The sequence below is a fragment of the Chiroxiphia lanceolata genome, chromosome 29 (genome assembly GCF_009829145.1).
Source record: "Chiroxiphia lanceolata isolate bChiLan1 chromosome 29, bChiLan1.pri, whole genome shotgun sequence".
Taxonomy (NCBI): Eukaryota; Metazoa; Chordata; class Aves; order Passeriformes; family Pipridae; genus Chiroxiphia; species Chiroxiphia lanceolata.
This window is the reverse complement of record NC_045665.1, coordinates 1,807,982-1,828,196: the sequence shown is the minus strand read 5'-3', so window position 1 is coordinate 1,828,196 and position 20,215 is coordinate 1,807,982. Positions and strand designations below refer to the sequence as shown.

General features: G+C 65.9%; 3 protein-coding genes across 3 annotated transcripts; 1 reads left to right on the top strand and 2 right to left on the bottom strand.

Annotated features, from left to right (window-relative positions):
- Positions 1-92: 92 nt before the first annotated feature.
- On the bottom strand, positions 93-3,427 carry KRTCAP2 (keratinocyte associated protein 2). The gene is made up of 5 exons (XM_032713055.1): positions 3,299-3,427; positions 1,977-2,131; positions 1,539-1,602; positions 1,273-1,339; positions 93-298 (listed from the first exon to the last, which is right to left on the bottom strand). The coding sequence occupies exons 1-5, from the start codon at positions 3,390-3,392 to the stop codon at positions 178-180; spliced, it is 501 nt and encodes a 166-aa protein (XP_032568946.1). The 5' UTR covers positions 3,393-3,427; the 3' UTR covers positions 93-177.
- Positions 3,428-3,614: 187 nt separating this feature from the next.
- Positions 3,615-12,070, top strand: TRIM46 (tripartite motif containing 46). Its single transcript, XM_032713052.1, has 10 exons — positions 3,615-3,992; positions 5,556-5,811; positions 6,869-7,212; positions 7,739-7,882; positions 8,025-8,120; positions 8,238-8,491; positions 8,585-8,706; positions 10,585-10,884; positions 10,971-11,268; positions 11,402-12,070. The coding sequence occupies exons 1-10, from the start codon at positions 3,930-3,932 to the stop codon at positions 11,775-11,777; spliced, it is 2,253 nt and encodes a 750-aa protein (XP_032568943.1). The 5' UTR covers positions 3,615-3,929; the 3' UTR covers positions 11,778-12,070.
- Positions 12,071-14,422: 2,352 nt separating this feature from the next.
- Positions 14,423-19,352, bottom strand: MUC1 (mucin 1, cell surface associated). The gene is made up of 8 exons (XM_032713054.1): positions 19,325-19,352; positions 18,531-18,668; positions 17,131-17,753; positions 16,710-16,783; positions 16,476-16,618; positions 16,078-16,196; positions 15,842-15,988; positions 14,423-14,900 (listed from the first exon to the last, which is right to left on the bottom strand). Exons 2-8 carry the CDS (start codon positions 18,571-18,573, stop codon positions 14,826-14,828), a joined length of 1,224 nt encoding a protein of 407 aa, XP_032568945.1. The 5' UTR covers positions 18,574-18,668; positions 19,325-19,352; the 3' UTR covers positions 14,423-14,825.
- Positions 19,353-20,215: the final 863 nt, after the last annotated feature.

The following is a 20,215-nucleotide window of genomic DNA, read 5'->3' as shown; positions in this document are numbered from 1 at the left end:
CCAGAACCCGCCCCAGGCTCCAGGGCTGCTCCAGTGGGGCACAGGACCCGGGGCTGGGAGCTGGCAGAGGAGCCAAACCCGTGACAAGAAGCTACAAAGAAATGGCTTTATTGGGTGGGGGGTGAGCCCCGGAGTGGCCACGGGGAGGGGGCTGCCCCGGGAAGGGGCACCAGGAGGTCAATTCCTCTTCCTGCCCTTGCCCACGGCCTTGGCAGGGGCAGCGACGGGCGCTGCAGACTGGTAGAGGGTGGAGGAGATCTTGTTGATGTAGTAGAGGCCAACCATGGAGAAGATGAGGCTGCAAGGGAGGAAGGGAAGAGGCTGCTCAGCTGCCGGGGGCAAGAACACGACAGGGTCATCCAATGCCTTCCCTGGGATCCCACTGTGCTGCCCTTCTTAAACACCTTCCCTGGGATCCCCCTCCTCTGCCCTTCCTAAACACCTTCCCTGGGATCCCCCTCCTCTGCCCTTCCTAAACACCTTCCCTGGGATCCCACTGTGCTGCCCTTCCTAAACACTTTCCCTGGGATCCCACTGTGCTGCTCTTCCTAAACCAACGCTTTTTCCTTGGATTCCACTCTCCTGCCCTTCAAAAAACACGTTTCCCTTGGATCTCACTCTCCTGCTCCTTCCTAAACACTTTCCTCTTGGATCTCACTCTCTTGCCCTCCAAAAAACACTTTCCTCTTGGATCCCACTCCTCTGCTCCTTCCTAAACAGTTTCCTCTTGAATCTCACTCCCCTGCCCTTCCTAAACCAGCACTTTCCCCTTGCATCCCACTCTCCTGCCCTTCTGAAACACTTTCCCCTTGGATCTCACTCCCCTGTCCTTCCTAAACCAGCACTTTTCCCTTGGATTCCACTCCCCTCCTCCTTCCTAAACACCTTCCCCTTTATCCCACTCCTCTGCTTCTTCCTAAACACCTTCCCCTTGGATCTCACTCCCCTACCCTTCCTCAACCAACACCTTCCTATTGGATCCCACTCTCCTCCCCTTCTGAAACACCTTCCCCTTGGATCCCACTGTGCTGCCCTTCCTAAGCACATTCCCCTCGTAGGCCACTCTGCTCCTCCCAAACACTTCCCTTGGATCCCACTCTCCTGCCCTTCTGAAACACCCTCCCCTCACATCCCACCGTGCTGCCATTCTCACCGGTCCCCTGGGGGTCCCTGGCAGCCCTTCCCAGTGCCCTGCTCCCCTCCCAGTGCCCTCCGTGACCCCTCAGGGTCCCTCCAGCTGCTCCCCACCCTCTGGAGCAGCTCTGGACGTACCAGGTGGTCACACAGACCCGGTGGATCAGGCCAGAGGCGAACAGGGCCAGCAACAGGCAGGTGAGGACTGTGGAGAACCAGGAGAGACACGATGCTGCTGCACTGCCCCAGGTGCCACAAACCCCCCCACAGCCCAGGAAAAGCTCGGGGGAGCTCCCAGGATTCCAGGGCAGGGCTGGGCCCCTCCAGTCCCACCACTGGAGCACAACCAGCCCCCTCACAGGCCTTTGGACACCGATGTGTTCCCACTCCCCCACAGCACTTACTCTCGGGGAATATCTTGGCCTGGAATCCCTTCCCGAAGATGAGGTTCTCCAGGTTGTTGAAGGCCTGGGTGTGGGGGTTAAGGGGCAGAACAGAGACCTGCTGTGCTCCTGAGCCTGCTCCTGTCTCCTTTCCTCCCTGCCCTGACCCCCACAGCCCTGTTCCTGGCCCTTCACTCCTGTCCCCTGTCCCCACCCCCTTGGTGCAGCTCCCAACGCCCTGATTCAGTGCCCCGGCCCCCCCCCCCCATCAGCTCTGTCCCTGTCCCCCAGCCCCCTGATTCGGTGCCCTGGCCCCCCTCCCCATCAGCTCTGTCCCTGTCCCCCAGCCCCACTCCCAGCGCCCTGATTCGGTGCCCTGGCCCCCCTCCCCACCAGCCCTGCCCCTGTCCCCCAGCCCCACTCCTGGTCCCCATTCCCAGAGCCCCTCCCCAGGGATACAGTGAGGGAGCAGACGAAGAGAGCTGAGCCCAGCAGCCCCCCCTGGATGGTGAGCCACTCGGTGGAGGCGAGCTGCCGGCTGTACATCTGCATCCCGGCGAACAGCAGCAGGGACAGCAGCGACGACAGCGCCAGGGACGTGCCCGTGCCTACGGCTGTGCCCGGGGCCGGCTCAGCACCAGGACCACGGCTGGACCCCCGGGGCTGAGCCCACCCTGCAGCCACAGGGCTGCCCTGTGCCCCCTGCCCCCGTTACCCCTCCATTGTCCTCCCTTCCCCTACTTCCCCCTGTCCAGTTATTCCCCCAACCCTATTCCCCCACTGCCCCTGTTCCATATGGTATCCCCCCTACTCCCCGTTACTCCTCCCACCCCTGTTACCCCCCCTTTCCCCATTACCCACATGACTTTTCTCACCCCCTTTGCCCTGGTTATCCCTGCTCCCTGGTTATGCCCAGCCCCCGTTATCCATGGTGCTCCTCGTTACTCCTCCTTTCCCCATCACCCCCATTATTCCCTATTTCTCCCTACCCATTTCCTCTCCACCCCCATTCCACCCTGTCCTGTTCCACATGCCGCCTCCCTACCCCTGTTACTGCCCCTTCCTCATTCCCCACATTACTCTTTCTGCCCCGCTTGCCCCTGTTATCCCCCATTTCCCCCCCAACCCCATTCCACCCTGCCCCGTTCCACACGCTGCCCTCCCTACACCCCAATGCCCCTCCCACCCTCGTTATCCCACTCACCCCCATTATCCCGTTCCCTCAATTCTCCCGTCCAGTTACCCCCCACCCCCGTTATCCCCCATTTCCCCACCACCCCATTTCCCCTCGCCCCCATTCCCCGCCTACCGCCGTTACCCCCCCAGCTCCCGTTACCCCCCCTTGCCCCCGTTACCTCCAGCCCCCATTACCCCCCATTGCCCCCGTTACCCCAGCCCCCATTACCCACGGCGCTTCCTGCTACCCCTCCTTTCCCCATCACCCCCGTTACCCCCCTTCCCCTATTTCCCCCTGCCCAGTTACCCCCCAACCCCCATCACCCTCCCATTACCCCCTATTCCCAACTGCCCCATTTCCCCCCAGCCCCCGTTAACCCCGTTACCCACCTGCCCCATTGCCCCCATTACTCACGTCACCCTTCGCGCCCCCCCGCCCCCGTTACCCCCAGCCCCCATCACCCCCGTTACCCTATTGCCCCGCTACCTCCCGGCCCCCATCACCCCCGTTTCCCCACTCACTCCATTACTCCCGCTCCACCACCCGCACCGCCCCCTCTCCTTTCCCCCCACTATCCCATTATCCCGTCTTTCCCCCCCCTCACCCATTGTCCCCCCGTCCCGTCCCGGTGCCGGTGCCGCGCGCATGCGCCCTGCGCAGGGACACGGCGGCACCACCGGAGAGGAGGCTTTGCGCATGCGCGGGCTGCCCCGCCCCTCCCCTCCCGGCGACGAGTGCGGCGCTCTGAGCCCCCCCCCCGGTGGCCGTTACCGGTACTGCAGCTCCCCCGCCGTCCGGGGCGCCCCCTGGCGGCAGGGAGCGGCACTGCGGGACCCCCGGCACCGGGACCGGGACCCACGGCGGGAGCCCCCCCGGTGCCACCCCCGGTGCTGTCCCCGGTATTACCCCCGGTACCAAACCATCCCGCCCGCACCCCACCCACCCCAAGGCGCCGCTCCGCGAGCCGCGCTGCCCTCCTCGCGCTGCCGGCGGGGGATGCCCGTCGGTGCGGCGGGAGCATCCCCGGTGCCACCTCCCGGTGCCGCCGCCCCCCTGTGCCGCCGGGCCGAGCATGCGCGCCACCGCCGTCCCCCCCCACCTCCCTCCACTCCGTCCGTCCCTCCCTCTCTGCCTCCCTCCCTCCCCGGCTCCGCCGCTCCCTGCAACGCACCGGGGCGATCGCGGCCGCCGCTGCTGCCGCCGCCGCCGCGGGCACGGGTGCGGGGAGCGGAGCCATGGCCGAGGGCGAGGACCTGCAGACCTTCACCTCCATCATGGACGCGCTCGTCCGCATCAGCGTGAGCGCCCGCGGCGGCGGAGGATGGGGGGTGGCGGGGGGAGGACCAGGGTCCCCCCGGGACCGGGTCGCCGTGGCAACGCGGGGTGGGGGGGCGATGCCCTTGAGGGGTGGGTGGGCGGCGGATCCACAGCCCGGTTCACCGCAGCGAACCCCCGGGGAGGGTCGGATCCGGGCTGCCCGCCCGCACCAAGCTACGGCCGAGCCGGGAGCACCCGGAGCACCGGGGAGGGGGGAGGGCGACCCCATCCCGGCCCCCATCCTGGTTTCCAGCCCAGTCCTGGCGCTGGTCCCAGTGCCGGGCCCAATCCGGGCTCTGCTGCGGGCCCAATCCCGGATCCCATCCCAGATCCCATCCCTACCCCAGATCCCATCTGCATCCTGGATCCCATTCCCATCCTGATCCCCATCCCAGATCCCATCTCCATCCCGGTCCCCAGCACCATCCCAACCCCCAGCCCCAGCCCATTCTCATCCCAGCCCCGGGCTCCATCCCAGCATCCATCCCAGCCCTCATCCTGGCACTGGTCCCAGTGCTGGTCCTCATCTCCATCCCAGCCCCAGTCTCCATCCCCATCTCAGCCCTGGGCCCCATCCTGGTGCTGATCCCAGTGGTGGTCTCCATTCCCATCCCAGTGCCAGTCCTGATCCTGATCCAATCCTGGCCCTGCTCTGGGCCCAGTCCCAACCCCAATCCCATCCCAGCCCTGGGCCCCATCCTGGCTCTGGCCCCAGTGCTGTTCCTGATCCCAACCAAGCTGCTGGTCCCAGGCCTGATCCTGGCTGTGATGCTGAACCCAGTCCTCATCCCCACCCCAGCCCTGGTCCTGATACTGGTCCTGGCTCTGGTGCTGTTCCCAAGCTCGATCCTGACCGTGCTCAGCCTCAGCCCCCAGCCCCATCCCAGTGCTGGTCCCAGTGCTGCTCCTGATCCTGACCATGCTGCTGGTCCCAGGCCTGATCCTGGCCATGATGTTGGTCCTGGTCCTGATGCCAGTGCCAGCCCCAGTCCTGGTCCTGGTGTGGCCTCAGTTACCAACCCCAGCCCTGGGCCACATCCTAGTGCTGGCCCCGGTGCCAGTCCTGATACTGGTCCCAGGCCTGATTCTGGCCTTGATGTTAATCCTGGTCCTGATGCTGATCCTGGCTCTGATACTGGTCCCGGCCTTGATCCCAGCCCTGATGCTTATCCTGACCCTGATGGTGCTGGTCCCAGCTCTGACCCTGCCCCTGGTGCTGGTCCTAGCCCCAGTCCTGGTCCAGGCCCCGGTGCCAGTCCCAATCCTGATCCTGGCCCTGAAGCCGATCCCGGCCCTGATGCTGATCCCAGCCCAGGTGCTGATCCTGGCCCTAGTGCTGATCCTGGCCCTGGTGCTGATCCCAGCCCTGATCCTAGCCCAGGTGCTGATCCTGGCCTGATGTTGATCCCAGCTCTAATGCTGATCCTGGCCCTGGTGCTGATCCCAGCCCTGATCCTGACCCTGGTACTGATCCCAGCCCTGGTCCCACCTGGTGCCAGCCCCGTTCCACGGGCAGCGGGTGACGCTCCCCTCTCTCCCCGCAGACCAGCATGAAGAACATGGAGCGGGAGCTGGTGTGCCCGGTGTGCAAGGAGATGTACAAGCAGCCGCTGGCGCTGCCCTGCACCCACAACGTGTGCCACGTGTGTGCCAGCGAGGTGCTGCTGCAGCACGGCCACCTCTGCTGCGACCCCACCTCCGAGCCCACCTCGCCCGCCGCCACCCCCTCCACCCGCAGCCCCCGCCTGGGCCGCAGGGCCGTCCCCAAACCCGACCGCCTCGACCGCCTCCTCAAGTCAGGTGGGGCTGGAGGGCACGGCAGAGGGGACAGGGATGGCACGGGGCACCGGGATGGCTGGAGGGGAGGGGGATGGAGGGAGGGAACGGGGACAGGGATGGGTGGAGGGGACAAGGATGGCTGGGGGGGATGGGCACAGTAGAGTGGACAGGGACAACGGAGGGGAAGGGGACGGCTGGATAGGACAGGCGTAGCTGGAGGGAATGGGACAGGGATGGCTGGAGGGGATGGGGGTGGCTAGAGGGGAATGGGGTGGCTGGAGGGGAGGGGAACAGCTGGAGAGGGGACAGTATAGCTGGAGGGGACAGCAGAGTGGACAGGGACAACAGAAGGGAAGGGGATGGCTGGAGAGGACAGGGACGGCTGGAGGGGATGGGGACAGCTGGAAAGGAGGGCAGATGAGGCACCAGAGATACAACAGAGGGCACAGAGATGGCTGGAGAAGAGGGGAATGGCCGGAGGGGATGGGGACAGCGGGAGGGAATGGGGACAGGCATGGCTGGAGTGGTTGGGGGTGGCTGAAGGGGATTGAGGTGGCTGGAGGGGATGGGGACAGGGATGGTTGGAGGGGTTGGGGGTGGCTGAAGGGGATTGAGGTGGCTGGAGGGGATGGGGACAGGGATGGTTGGAGGAGTTGGGGGTGGCTGAAGGGGATTGAGGTGGCTGGAGGGGATAGGGATAGGGATGGTTGGAGGGGCTGGGGATGGAGACAGCTAGAGGGGATGGCAGAAGAGACAGGAACAACAGAGGGCACAGGCATGGCTGGAGAAGAGAGGAGTGGCTGGAGGGGATGAGGACAGCTGGAGGGAACAGGGACATGGCTGGAGGGGATAGGGGTGGCTGGAGAGGAGGAGTATGGCTGGAGAAGGGACAGCATAGCTTGAGGGCAGAGGGACAGGGGTGGCTGGAGGGGATGTGGGTGGGTGAAGGGGTTGAGGACAGGGATGGCTGGAGGGCCTGGAGATGGAGACAACTAGAAGGGATGGGGACAGGGAGGGCGCCCTGGGCTACCCTTGGAAGGGCCCCCACTGACACCCCCTCCTCTCCTCCCTCCCGTAGGCTTTGGCACCTACCCGGGGCGCAAGCGGGGGGCCGTGCACCCCCAGACCGTCAGCTTCCCGTGCCCAGCCTGCCAGCAGGACGTGGACCTGGGGGAGAGGGGCCTGGGCAGCCTGTTCCGCAACCTGACGCTGGAGCGGGTGGTGGAGCGGTACCGGCAGACCATCAACATCAGCGCGGCCATCATGTGCCAGTTCTGCAAGCCCCCGCAGCTGGAGGCCACCAAGGGCTGCACCGAGTGCAAGTCCAGCTTCTGCAACGAGTGCTTCAAGCTCTACCACCCCTGGGGCACCCAGAAAGCCCAGCACGAGCCCACGCCCCCCACCCTCACCTTCCGCCCCAAGGTACGGCCTCCCCTGCGGGTCCTCCTTCCCCCGAGGGGGGATTTAGGCTGAGGGAATTGGGATTAAGGCTGAGAGAATTGGGATTGTTCAACCTGGAGAAGGGAAGGCTTTGGGATGACCTAATTGCAGCCTTCCAGTACCTGAAGGGAAGCTGCAGGAAAGATGGGGCAAAACTATTTAGGAGAGTCTGGAGTGACAGGACATGGGGGAATGGGTTCAAACTGAAGAAGAGTAGGTTTAGATTAGATATTAGGAAAAAATTCTTTACTGTGAGGGTGATGAGGCCCTGGCACAGGTTGCCCAGAGAAGCTGTGGCTGCCCGATCCCTGGAAGTGTCCAAGGCCAGGTTGGATGGGGCTTGGAGCAACCTGGGCTAGTGGAAGGTTGGAACGAGATGATGTTCAAGGTCCCCTTCCAACCCAAACCATTCCATGACTCTGTGATTCTATGACTTGGAAGTGCAGGGGTGGTATCCTGTGGGGGAGGGGGTTGCAGAGCCCCTCTGAGCCCCACTGTGCCCATCCAGGGGCTGATGTGCCCAGAGCACAAGGAGGAGGTGACTCACTACTGCAAGACCTGCCAGCGGCTCGTGTGCCAGCTCTGCCGCGTGCGCCGCACCCACACCAGCCACAAGATCACCCCGGTGCTCAGCGCCTACCAGGCCCTCAGGGTAAGGGCTGCTGGGGCCAGACTGGGCTTTGGCTGTGAATCGGGGGCACCACAGAGCCCTGGTGCAGGTGGGGGGACAAGGTGGGGGTGGGGGGCTGCTGGCACCTCACCTCACCTCACCTCACCTCACCGCCTTCCTGCAGGAGAAGCTGACGAAGAGCCTCGCCTACATCCTGAGCAGCCAGGACACGGTGCAGACCCAGATTGCCGAGCTGGAGGAGACGGTGAAGCACACAGAGGTGAGGGGGGAAGGTGCCTGCCTGGCCCTGAGCTGTCCCTAGGCAGGGGTGGCACTGCCAGCCCGGTCCCCTCCAGTCCCAGCCACACACTGACCCTGCCATGCCTGTGCCTGGCAGGTGAACGGCTCGCAGGCCAAGGAGGAGGTGTCACAGATGATCCAGGCGCTCTGTGCCATGCTGGAGGAGAAGAGGGCCACCCTGCTGCAGGCCATCGAGGAGTGCCAGCAGGAGCGTCTGGCCAGCCTGCACGGCCAGATCCGGGAGCACCAGGCCATGCTGGAGAACTCGGGCATGGTGGGCTACGCCCAGGAGGTGCTGAAGGAGACTGACCACCCCTGCTTTGTCCAGGCTGCCAAGCAGCTGCACAACAGGTACCAGGCTGTGGGCACGGGGCTGCCGGGGGGGTCAGGACACTCTGGTGCCCGCAGTGTCCCCCCCAGCATTCCCACTCTCTGGCACTGCAGGATCCTCAGGGCCACCGACTCGCTGCAGAGCTTCCGCCCTGCAGCCACAGCCTCCTTCAGCCACTTCCAGCTGGACGTCAGCAGGGAGCTGAAGCTGCTCACCGACCTGGCCTTCATCCGAGGTAAAGGCAGCGGGACCCGGGCACCGGCTGTGCCCCGTGCGGAGGCGCAGCCCCCGCGGGCAGAGCGTTCCCTGCCCGCCTCGGAGCCGCAGCTCAGCCTCGGCCGCCGCCCAGGGCCGCGCTCGGGCAGGCGCTCGCGGATCTGCCGGTGCCCCCTCCCCGTCAGGGACGGCCCCCCCGCCCCAGCAGCCCCCAGAAAAGATCCCTGCCCTGCCCTGTGCCAGAGCAGACAGGCAGGGCCGTGGTGCCAGGTGAGGGCAGCAGGAGTGCCGGTGGGTGAGTACGGAGCTGCCCCGGTGCCGGGCAGGTGCTTCCCGCAGGGCAGGAGCCGCGTGGCCCTGCCGGACCCGCTGGCGACACGTTTCAGACCTGCTTCTACCTCTCTTTGTTTATAGGCTGCGGCCGCTGCCGAGGCGTCACCGAAGTAACTGAGGCAAGTCACACCCCTGCCCTAGAGCCGCCCCGCTCTCTCTTCCCATCCCTCCATCCCTCCATCCCGTTCCCACCCTGGCCCTGCTCCGCCACCATCCTCCATGCCCATCCTGCCCGCAGGCGCTGGCAGCCGGTGGCTCTGCCTCCTCCATCTGCCGCCGCTCCTCCTGCCCTCCCACCCCCTCCTCGCCCCATTTCCATCCCCCTCCTCGCCCCATTTCCATCCCCCTCTCGCCCCATTTCCATCCCCCTCCTTACTCCATTTCTGCCCCCTCGTTGCCCCATTTCTGCCCACTCGTTGCCCCATTTCTGCCCTCTTGTTGCCCCATATCCATCCCCCTCTTGCCCCATTTCCACCCCTCATGCCCTATTTCCATCTCTTCCCTTGCCCCATTTCTATCCCACTCTCACCTCACTTCTGTCCCATTCACCACCCAATTTTCTGCCCCTTCTCACCTCATTTCCATTTCCCTTTTGCCCCATTTCCATCTCCTCCTCACCTCATTTCCACTGTCACGTGCCCCATTTCCACCCCATCCTTGCCCTATTCCCCTCCACCTCACCCCATTTCTGCCCCATCCTCACCCCATTACTATCTCCTTCCTTGCCCTGTTTCCATTCCTCGCTCAATTTCCATCCCCCTTCTTCCCATTTCTGTTCCCATTCTCCTCTTCCCCCATTTCCATCCCCTTCCTCACCCTATTTCTGTTCCCCTCTTGTGCCATTTCCACCCCATCCTTGCCCCATTTCTGCCCCATCCTCACCCCATTTCCTTTCCCCCCACTCCATTCCTGTCCCCTTCCTTTCTCCATTTTCATCCCTCTCCTTGCTCCATTCCCACCCCCCTTCTTGCCCCATTTGTCTCCCTCTCACCCCATTTCTGTTCCTGTCTGCACCCATTTCCACCCCATCCTTGCCCCATTTCTACCCCATCCTCCCCCCATTTCTATTCCTCCTCTATCCCTATTTCCATCTGACTCTCACCCCATTTCTGTACTCTTCCTCACCCCATTTCTGTCCCTCTCTTTACCCAGTTTCCACCTCCCTCCTCATCCCATTTTCTTCCCCCTCCATTCCCATCCCCTACCACTCGCCATCCCCATCTCCTCCTCCTCCTCCTCTCCTGCTGCCTCCATCCTCTCTCTCTCTCTCTCTCTCTCTCTCTCTCTCTCTCTCTCTCTCTCTCTCTCTCTCTCTCTCTCCTCCCTCCCGACTTGCACTCGGCCTGTCTGGTCCCTGGAGCCCCACAGCAGCAGCTCCTCTGTCTCCCCGACTCTCGCTCTCCTCCGGTGCCGACACACGGTCTCCGCAGTCAGACCCCCCTTAGACTCCGCTGGTTGTGCGTCCGTCCGTCCGTCCGGAATGCCCCCGTCCCTGCGTCCGGCCGCCTCCCCGCCTGCGGGGGGGGGGATGCTGCCTGATGCCCGCCGGTGCCTCTCCCCGCAGCACCCGAGGCCCCCGTCATCGACACGCAGCGCACCTACACCTACGACCAGATCTTCCTGTGCTGGCGGCTGCCGCAGCACTCGCCGCCCGCCTGGCACTACACGGTGGAGTTCCGCAAGACCGACGCCAAGGCCAAGGGGCTGAAGCTGTGGCAGCGGCGGGAGGAGGTGCGCGGCACCTGCGCCCTCATCGAGTACCTGGACACCGACAGCGTCTACGTGCTGCGGGTGAAGGGCTACAACAAGGCGGGCTTCGGGGAGTACAGCGAGGACATCTACCTGCACACGCCGCCCGCCCCGGGTGAGGGGGGCCGGGGGGTTCGGAGCACCTGCAGAGTGCCCCGGTGTGTCACCCCGCTCACCCTCCTCCTCCTCTCCTCCCCGCAGTCCTCAACTTCTTCCTGGACAACCGCTGGGGCTTCAACCGGGACCGGCTGGCCATCAGCAAGGACCAGCGCGCGGTGCGCAGCGTCCCCGGCATCCCCATGCTCTTCGCCGCCGAGCGCCTGATGACCAGCTGCCACCTCTCCATCGACCTGGTCATCGGCGATGTGGCCATCACCCAGGGCAAGAGCTACTGGGCCTGCTGCGTGGACCCCAGCTCCTACCTGGTGAAGGTGGGCGTGGGGCTGGAGAGCAAGCTGCAGGAGTGGTTCCAGGTGCCGCAGGACGTGGTGAGCCCCAGGTGAGCGGGGTGGTGAGCAGAGGGGAGTCCTCTGCCTGTTCCTGCCTCCACGGCAGGCACCGGGGTGTTGGGGGGGAGCTCCAGCATACTCCATGTGTGTCGGTGTCAGGACTCACCTGTCCTCCTGCTGCAGGTACGACCCCGACAGTGGCCACGACAGCGGGGCCGAGGACACGACGGTGGAGGCGCCGCCACCCTACGCCTTCCTCACCATCGGCATGGGCAAGATCCTGCTGTCGCACGGCTCGGCGCTCACCTCCCGCGACCCCAACGGCTGCACCGTGCCCCTGCCCCCCCGCATCGGCATCTGCCTGGACTACGAGCAGGGCAAGGTGAGCTTCTACGACGCCGTGTCCTTCCGCGAGCTCTGGGAGTGCGGCGTGGACTGCTCGGGGCCCGTCTGCCCCGCCTTCTGCTTCATCGGGGGCGGGGCCCTGCACCTCCAGGAGCTGGTGGCCAACAAGCAGGAGCGGAAAGTGACCATCGGGGGCTTCCCCAAGCTGGACTGAGCCGTGCCCGCGCTCCCCGCACGCCCCCGGCTGTGCCCCCCGAGAGCTCGGGGGCCTGGGGGGCAGGGAGCAGAGCACAGGGTGGGCAGTCCCGGCCCTGCCACTGCCGGGGACGGGCCAGGTGTTTGTTTTGTGGGAGGGGGGGGACGGGGACAGCTCTGCCGTCCCCTCCTCGCCCTGTCCACCTGCCCCTCGCCCCAGCTCAACCCCAGGCTGCTCTGGGCTGGGGCTGCGGGCAGGGCTGGCAGAGGGTCAGCCCCAGAGACGGGTCAGGGAGGGGGACGGGGCTGTGCAGGGAGGGGGGAGGCAGGTGACAGTGGGGGTGACGGTGGAGGGGAGAGGCTGGGCGCTGGCTGGGGTGGGGGAGGCAGCTGGGGTAGGGGAGAGGGCGGGGGGGAGACGGGGCTGGAACAAGGTGTGAAGACGTTTTGTAAAATGGCTCGTTTTCAATGCGGCTCATCCGGCCGGGCACGGCCCCCGGCCACAGCCACCGAGGGGTCCCTCCCGTGGGCTCCCGGTGCCCCCTCTCTGCCCTGTCCTTGGGCAGCCATGTGCCTGGCCAGCCCTGCCTGTGCCCTGCCTGCACGTGCTCCGAGGGCCACGCTTGGCTCCCGTTACACCGCTCGGTGCCAAACCGCACACGGCCGGGGCGGGCTGGGGCCGCGGGGTCCGGATCCGACCCGCCCAGGGGAGCCCCACGCGCCGCGGGGGCCGTGCTGGCAGTTCCCGTCCCAGGATCTGTCCGAGCTGCTGTCGTTTCTCCTGGGTTCTGTTACAACAATCGCTGTATTTTCATGGTTTCCTACAATAAACTGCGATGCCAGACTCCTCGGGAGCCTCCCTGCCGTGGAGGGCAGCTGTGGTTGTGGGGCCAGGCAGTCCATGGGGTCCGGCTGTCCGTGGGGCCAGGGGGCTGTGGGGCTGGGCTGCCCCTGGGGTCAGGGAGCTGTGGGGCTCCTGGGCTGACCATGGGGCTTGCGAGCCAGAGGCTGTGGGGTCAGTCTGTCTGTGGGCTTGGGGGGCCGTGGGACCAGGCTGACCATGGGGCTGGGTTGTCTGTGGTGTTGGAGTGCTGTGGGTCCGGGCTGTCCTTCAGCCTGTGCCCAGCAGGGGCCAATCCTGCCCAGTCCAGGCAGTGCTGACGTGTCAGGTTCTGCCCGTGCTCTGCTCAGCCACGTGGTCACTGCCACCCCCTCCTGGGGTGTCAGGGGGCTCCTGGACAGGTCATCACCTTGCTGGGCCTAAACCAAACCCCTGCAGCGTTTTTGGTGGGTCCCAAAGGCGCACAGTCCAGCTGGGGAGGCTGAGGCATCCTCTCAGGGTGGGTAACAGAGCTGGACCCCCCACTTGGGTACACTGCATGGCAGGTGGAAGGGCCACGTGGGGCAGGGCCCCCCCAGGCTGATGCCTGCCCCTGGGGACCCCACCCTTATGTTTGAAGGTGAGGGGGCCGCAGGGTCGGGCTCCCTGTGGACAGGCAGCTCTTTGTAGGGCCCAGCCCTGGTGCCTGTTTTGATTCCTGAGGCCCTGCCCAAGGCTGGAGGGTGGGGAGGGTGAGGGGGGAGACTGAGGAGGGGCAGCAGCAACCCCAGGCACCCCCTGCTCTCCACAGGGCTCTGCCCCAGGCACACAACCCCATCCCCAGCTGGCAGCATGGATTGGGGGGGGATGCTGTGCTGTACCACAGCCCCCCATCAGTGCACTCCCCACCCCACAGCTGAGCCTGGGGGCACTGGGCAGCCCCCCTTTCCCCAGAGGCCCCCACAGCCCAGCACAGCTCTGACACCTCCCAGCACATACCAGGCTCTCTGGGCACTTGGCACAGCAGTGACCCCCACTCAGAGCTGTCCAGCAGCCACTGGGCTGGTCCCAAGGGTGTTCCTGGCCAAGCACTGGCTCCGTGCCTGCACCCACATGGGATTTCTTACAGGAAGGTTTGGTTCCTTGTTTTTCTGCCTTTTCAGTGGTTGCCAAAACCCTCCCAGTGCCCAGGATGGGCCCAGCCCAAACTGGGATTGCCAGAGGGCCAACACTGTGCTCCAGGCATGGCATTCCCAAGGCTTGTTCCCTGGCACAGCCCAACACACAGCCCTGCTGGGGCCACCATGCTGCCCCTCGGCACATCCCACCTTCCAGCTGTGCCCCCCTCCTTCCAGCAGCCCCCAAGCCTTTTTGGGGCTCCCTCAGGGTTTGGAGGACCTCCAGCCTGGAGCAGGCAGGGGAGGGGGGCAGGACATGCCACATGCACCCGGTGACACACGTGCAGCCCGTGCAGCTGCACGGCCCCGTTGGCTCTGTCACATTCCACCTGTGCAGCCGTGGGGAAATGGGACGTGTCAAACGTCAAACGAGTGAACAGAAACCGAGAGTGCAGGAGGGCTCAGAGGGATGGAGCCCAGCAGACATGTCACACCCAGAGGGACACAGGGACTGGGGACACAGTGACACCCCCGGCACCAACCCCAGTACTGCCTGGATTGAGAAGTGAGAGCAACTGCCCAAGCTGGAGTCACCCCCTGACAGCCACACTGGGGTTGTCACAGCCCAAGGGGAGCCCCCCCCGCACAGCCCTGGGGACACGTGGCTGCCCCCATCCTTTTATTGTAACTGTGATAAATATACCCCGGCCGAGACCTGCCACCCCACCCAGGACCTGCCACCCCGCCGAGCCGAGCCCGGCACCAACACCCCCCAAACAGAGATATTTATGTAAAACAACACCACAAAAAGAGCAATTGAATCCCCAGGGGTGAGTGCAGGGGGAGTATGAGCCCGGCCCCCGCCACGCCCCCGGCACGGAGCAGGGTTGCAAAGCCAAGCGGGGACCGTGGGGTGCGGGGGACCCTCCCCCCCGCCCCCAATCTTCGTTCATCCAGTTCTGTCATATGCGCGAATCCGGCTGCTCCAGAACCATCCAGCGCCCGCTGCCCGCGGCGAGGGGCCGAGCAGCACCGGGGGATGTGCCCGGGGCCGGTGCTGCTCCCCCGGGAGTGGGGGGCTGCAGCTGCCCCCTCCCCTCGGCAGCCGCCCTCCGTCCCAGAGTGTGCCTCAGAGGTTGTCGGAGCCGGCGGAAGGGTTGGTGTAGGTGAAGGTGCCGGCCCTCGTGGTGCTGCTGCCGGCCACCTTGGGGGGAGGAAAAGTGCGGCGGTGTCAGGGCTGGGCTGAGCCCCCTCCCCCGGAGGCAACAGGGGAACCCCCCCACACCCTCCCCACGGCCACTGCGGGCAGCCAAAAACTGCGTGGTGGGCACCTACCCCCCAGCCACGGGCACCGTGGGCACCCCAGGCCCAAACGGGCACCTCGAGCCACCCCCCCCCCGCCCCGCTCCGTGCATGGGAGGAGCCGCACTGGCCCCGGCCGTGTTCTCACACGATAAGCCGGCCCGGCGAGCGAGAAGGTAAATATTTACCCAGGCCCCTGGTATTTGCACAGGGTGAGCTGCTCGCAGGGAGCAGAGCAGCTGGACGCTCGGCCCCCGCCCGCAGCCCCGGCCTGGGGGGAGCGCAGGGCACGGGGAGGGGGGGAACGGGGTGGCTTCTATGCCCCACATTGCCCAGGGGAGTTCTTCGTGCCTGCGGGCGGCTCCCGCCGCGGCACCTGCAGCTCCATTTTCGGAGCTGGTGTGGGTTGGGGTGCAGGCTGTGGGGATCCGCCCCGCCGCCAGCCCTGAAGTGCCCCCATCCCCGCTCCCCACCCGCGGCAGAGGATGCTGCAACACCAGGAGAGCCGAGGGACGGGTTGGGATGCAGCTGAGCGGGAGAAGGGGCAGCGCGGGCAGGCAGTGAGCCCTGCAGTGCTGCCAGGGCTGGGCAGGGGGAGCAGCCGCCCAAGGTCGCGGGGAGCTCCCCGGAGCCGGGTAGGGTCTGCCCGCGCCGGCCGCGCACCCGCTCCCCACGCGGCTCCAGCCAGGCGTGAAAGTTACCCTCACCTCCTGGCGAGCCCGGTGTGGGACGAGCTCCCCGGACACCCATCCCGGCTCCGTTAGCCATTAACCAGGGGATGTACCCCTGCTCTGCCCCCACCCCACAGCAGCCAGACCCCGGGGATGGGGGTCTCGCTCTCACCTGGCTGTAGGGGTTGGGTTTGCTGTTGGGGGACACGTAGCGCCCGTGGCTCTGGTACTGGAGGTACTCAGCCATGGGGTGGTAGGAATCCTTCTGGCTGAGCAGGTCCAGCTTCCCTCGGCTTTTCCGGCGGCACGTGCAGGAGGACTGGGGGAGAGAGAAGGGATCAGGGCCTGGGGCATGGGGACAGGGGACTCACTGGCAGAACACAGATGAGGATGGGGATGGGACCTCACCATCAGGAGGAGGCAGGTGAAGAAGCTCAGCAGCACCAGGATGCTGACCAGGACCAGCAGAGCAATGGCCCAGTCTGGGACCACGGGCACCGGTGCTGGGGACATCACCTCTGTGGAGCCTGAAAGGAGCAGAGCTGAGTCTGCACCACGGGCAGAGCCTGACAGAGCCCTGAGAGACCCCAGGATGGGGCATCAGGGGCTGAGCCCTCCCCCACGGAATCCACTTGCTCTTCCTAGTGCTGCCCACTGGGAACCTGCACTGACTCTGCCCGCTGTGAGCCCTGAGCTTGTCTCAGCACCAAAGAGCCCCAGCCAGGACAGGGCAGCATTTAGAGAGCCCTCTGACCCCACCCCGGGCTCCATCTGCCCTCCCACTCTGTCCCAGAGCCCCCACTCACTCTGGATGCTGTCCAGCTGCAGGCCCATGATGAAGCCATTCTGGTCCAGGCTCTTCCTCAGGCGCTGCTCGGCAGCGTTGGGGGTGACAGTGTCACTACCATTCCCAAACACGAGGGTGGACTGCACCTCCACCGAGCCCTGGCTGTGTGGGAGGAGGTGTCAGTGCCCAGATCACCCCCCAAGGGGCTCGGCACCAGGTGGGATACCTGTGCCAGGATGCTGCTGCTGCTCACCTGTACTGCAGCTCACTGCACCCCATGTAGGTCTGTGTGCCCGCACAGCCCGCGCAGCCGAACACGTGTTCAAACTGGAACGAAGCATTGGGGTGACGGTGACCTCCCCACAGACACCTCCCCACAGACACCCCATCTGTCACCTCCCCACAGACACCCCGTCCGTCACCTCCCCACAGGCACCCCATCCGTCACCTCCCCACAGACACCTCATCTGTCACCTCCCCACAGACTCCCCATCCGTCACCTCCCCACAGACTCTCCATCCATCACCTCCCCACAGACACCCCACCCTTCCCACTCCCATGCAGCTGGAGCTGCTGGCAGAGCAGATGCTCAGGGTGAGCCCCAAGGTGAGGCAGCTCCTCCCTGGCACAGCCTGGGGGGGTTTGCTGGTGCGGGCAGAGCTCCCAGGACTCACCATGCTCAGGACAGTGCGGCTCAGGCTCCGGTACTGCTCCGACGTGGGGTCACGCAGGCTCTCGTTGAAGCTCCTGTTGATGATGCGGAAGGACAGCGGGACGCGGGCGAGCAGCTGGACGGCAGCGGGCAGCCGGGTCGTGGCTTTGCTGGGGTTGGGACCCTCCCTGGTAGGGGTCTGCCTGTGAGCCGTGCTGCCCTCAGCTGTCACAGAGGTTGTCCGGGTGGGAGGGACCTGAGCGCTGGTGCTGCCGTTGGCGCTGGAGTTGCCGCCATCCACGGTGGTGGGAGCGGCAGAGCTGTTGTTGGTGCCCAAGTGGGGAGCCCAGCTGCTGCTGTTTGAGGTGACATTGGGGTGGGAGATGGCTGGGCTGCCAGGGACGGGCACTGTGGTGCCGTTGCCCAAGGAGTGGTTGCCGGACTGGAAGTCTGTGGTGTTTTTGCCAGGGAACACGGTGGCGTGAGGGAAGAGAGTGGGTGGGGACCTGCTGCCTCCTGTGCCCCTGGTGAAGACAGGAGGAGCAGCGGTCAAGGTGCGGGTGGTGGTCTCCGTGGTCATCTCCGTGGCGGTCGTTTCGGCCGTTTCCATCTCCATGGTCGTCTCCGTGGGCACGGCACATGTACCTGGAGGAAACACCAGGAGTCGGCAGCTGCAGCCCCGATTTGGGAAGGTTTTGCCCAACAGAGCTGGACACTGCAGGAAGCACCGTGATCCACACGAGCCAAGAACCGGTGGCTCCTGCTGCCCATGAGACCTTCAGGAACATCCCATGACTGTGGTTGGTGCTGGGCATGTGTGACACCGCCAAGGGTCCAGGCAGTGCCACCTGGGCACTGGCACCAGCCCTGCAGACCCCCAGATCCTGGGGTGACCCTGCCACACTGTGGGGCGCAGGCACCACCCCAATAAAGCCTCCTTTGCTGTGGGTTGCAGGGTGGGGTGCCCCCTGTGCCCCTCGGACCCGCCTGGCCTGGCTGTGGGCCAGCACAGGCAGCTCCTGGGCAGGTTCTCAGCGGGTGCCGCAGGAGCCGGCGGCACTGGAGGAGAGCCCGGGGTCCGGGTGCTCACCGGGACACACCTGCATTCCAGCCTGCGAGCCCCAGGCACAGCCTGCTCCGGCTGGTCCCGGCACAGCCCAGCCCCGGACACGGCAGAGAAGGGGCCGTGGTTTGAGCCCCCAGGTCCCGGCTTTGCTGGGCACAACCAGCCCTGCGGTGCTGCACCCCGGAGCCAGACCGGGACAGGTGACAAGGTCCCTGCTGCTGGATTGCCACCGGCTCTGGTGTCCCCTGGTACCCACTCTGAAAGAGACCCCACTCCTCTCCCCCTGGCCCAGTACCTCCCCACTTGCCCAGGTCACAGCCCAGCTCCCCCCGGCTCGGGGTGCCCCAGCCCCTCACCTGTGCCCAGCACCAGCAGCAGCAGAAGGGCAGTGAACGCCATGGGGCTCGTCCGGAGGGTCCCAGCGCCTGGCGGGGCTGGGCGGTGGTTGCTCTCCCGTTAGCCGGCGGCGCACGCCTCGATCCAGGGATCCGGAACTGGCGGCTCGGCAGCGGCCGGAGCTTTATAGAGCACCTGGAGCAGGTGGAGAGGCCCCACCCCACCGCCGGCTCAAGGGAGGGGGGTTCCTCTGCCCCGCTTGGCACAGGGGTGCCACCGCACCGATACGGCCCCCACAGCAGCATCACATACACACAGCCCCCCAGGCTGGGTCCCCCCCTGCTTCCCTGGCTCGGGGGGACACCGCTGGCAGCATTCCCGTGCCGTGAACGGACACAGCCTCGGGCAGGCACAGGACGGGACAGTAGCTGGGCATCCCGGGCAGGGGTAGGGGTAGCATCTGCCCAACCCTACGGGCTGAGCCACAGCCCCCGGGACCTGGTGGGGTTACAGGGGGGACACGGAGCCCCCCAGCCCCTCATGCAGGGGGGGCCTCAGCCTCTGGCTCAGCCCGGGGTTAATCATTACCGGCCGGTCACTGCCTCGCCCTGCACTCAAATAAACACTGGTGACCCCCCCCGAAATGCTTACGCAGGTGGAGCCAAGGGCCCCACGACATCCCAGTACCTCCCAGTAACCTGCCTGCAGGTCCTAGGGCCCCTCCAGCAGGTACAAACCCCTGACCCCACTCAGGACACGGCTGACGCCAGGTGCCCCACCCCAGAGGTAACGGGTGCCGCCCGTGCCGGGGCACAGAGCCCACGTCCTCCAGGTGACACGTGCTCCTGGCACGGCTGGGCATCACCAGCCACTGTGGTCCCTCCCTGCCCCTGTCCTGAAGAGACCCGCACTCCCAGGGGGGGAGCCCCGATCCCTGGGAGGGCCCCAATTCCTGGGGAGGCGTTGGTGGGGTCTCCCACACCTGACTCCTGCTCAGCCTCCCGTGGAGCCGAAGTGCCACCCCAGCCACACCAAAGGGTTCCAGGGCAGCGCTGAGAAGGGGAGCAGAGACGGGGGACCCTCTGTGCTGCAGTGACACCGGGGCAAGGCATGGATGGCCTTGGTGTCAGTGCAGGTGCAATGGGACCCAGTGGCTTTCTGTCCCCACCGGGGGCCAGAGCCTTGGTGCCAGACACGGGGACACGGGTAGGATGCAGGCAGGGCACAGGCAGAGTGCAGGCAGCAACTCTGGGTGAACTTGTCCTCCCCCAAAGGCCTCGCCGTGGGGACGGCAGCCCCCATGCAGTGACACTGACCTCCCCACTGCCCTCTGCCCGCTGTGCCAGCATCAATCCTCGGTCCCATTGAGCACCGGGGGCTCTCCCCAGAGCTCCTCTATCACCCCCCAAAGCAGGGGCTTGATGCCTACAGTGTCCCTCCACGCACGGAGGACACGCCGTGTGGGGGGCTGAGGGGCAGGTGGGTCTCACAGGGACCACAGCACCTCTCACGGCAACCCTCTCACACACGAGCCCCGGGCCAGGGGGCCGTGCAGCCACCGTGGCTGCATCCCGTGGGTCCTGTGCACCCACCCCCCCCGTGCCTCGTGGGTCCCGTGTGTCCACCCTGTCCGTGCCTCGGGGTCCCGTGTGCCCACCCGCTCCCTGCTCGGTGTGTCCCGTGTCCCCGCCGTGCCCGGGGGGGG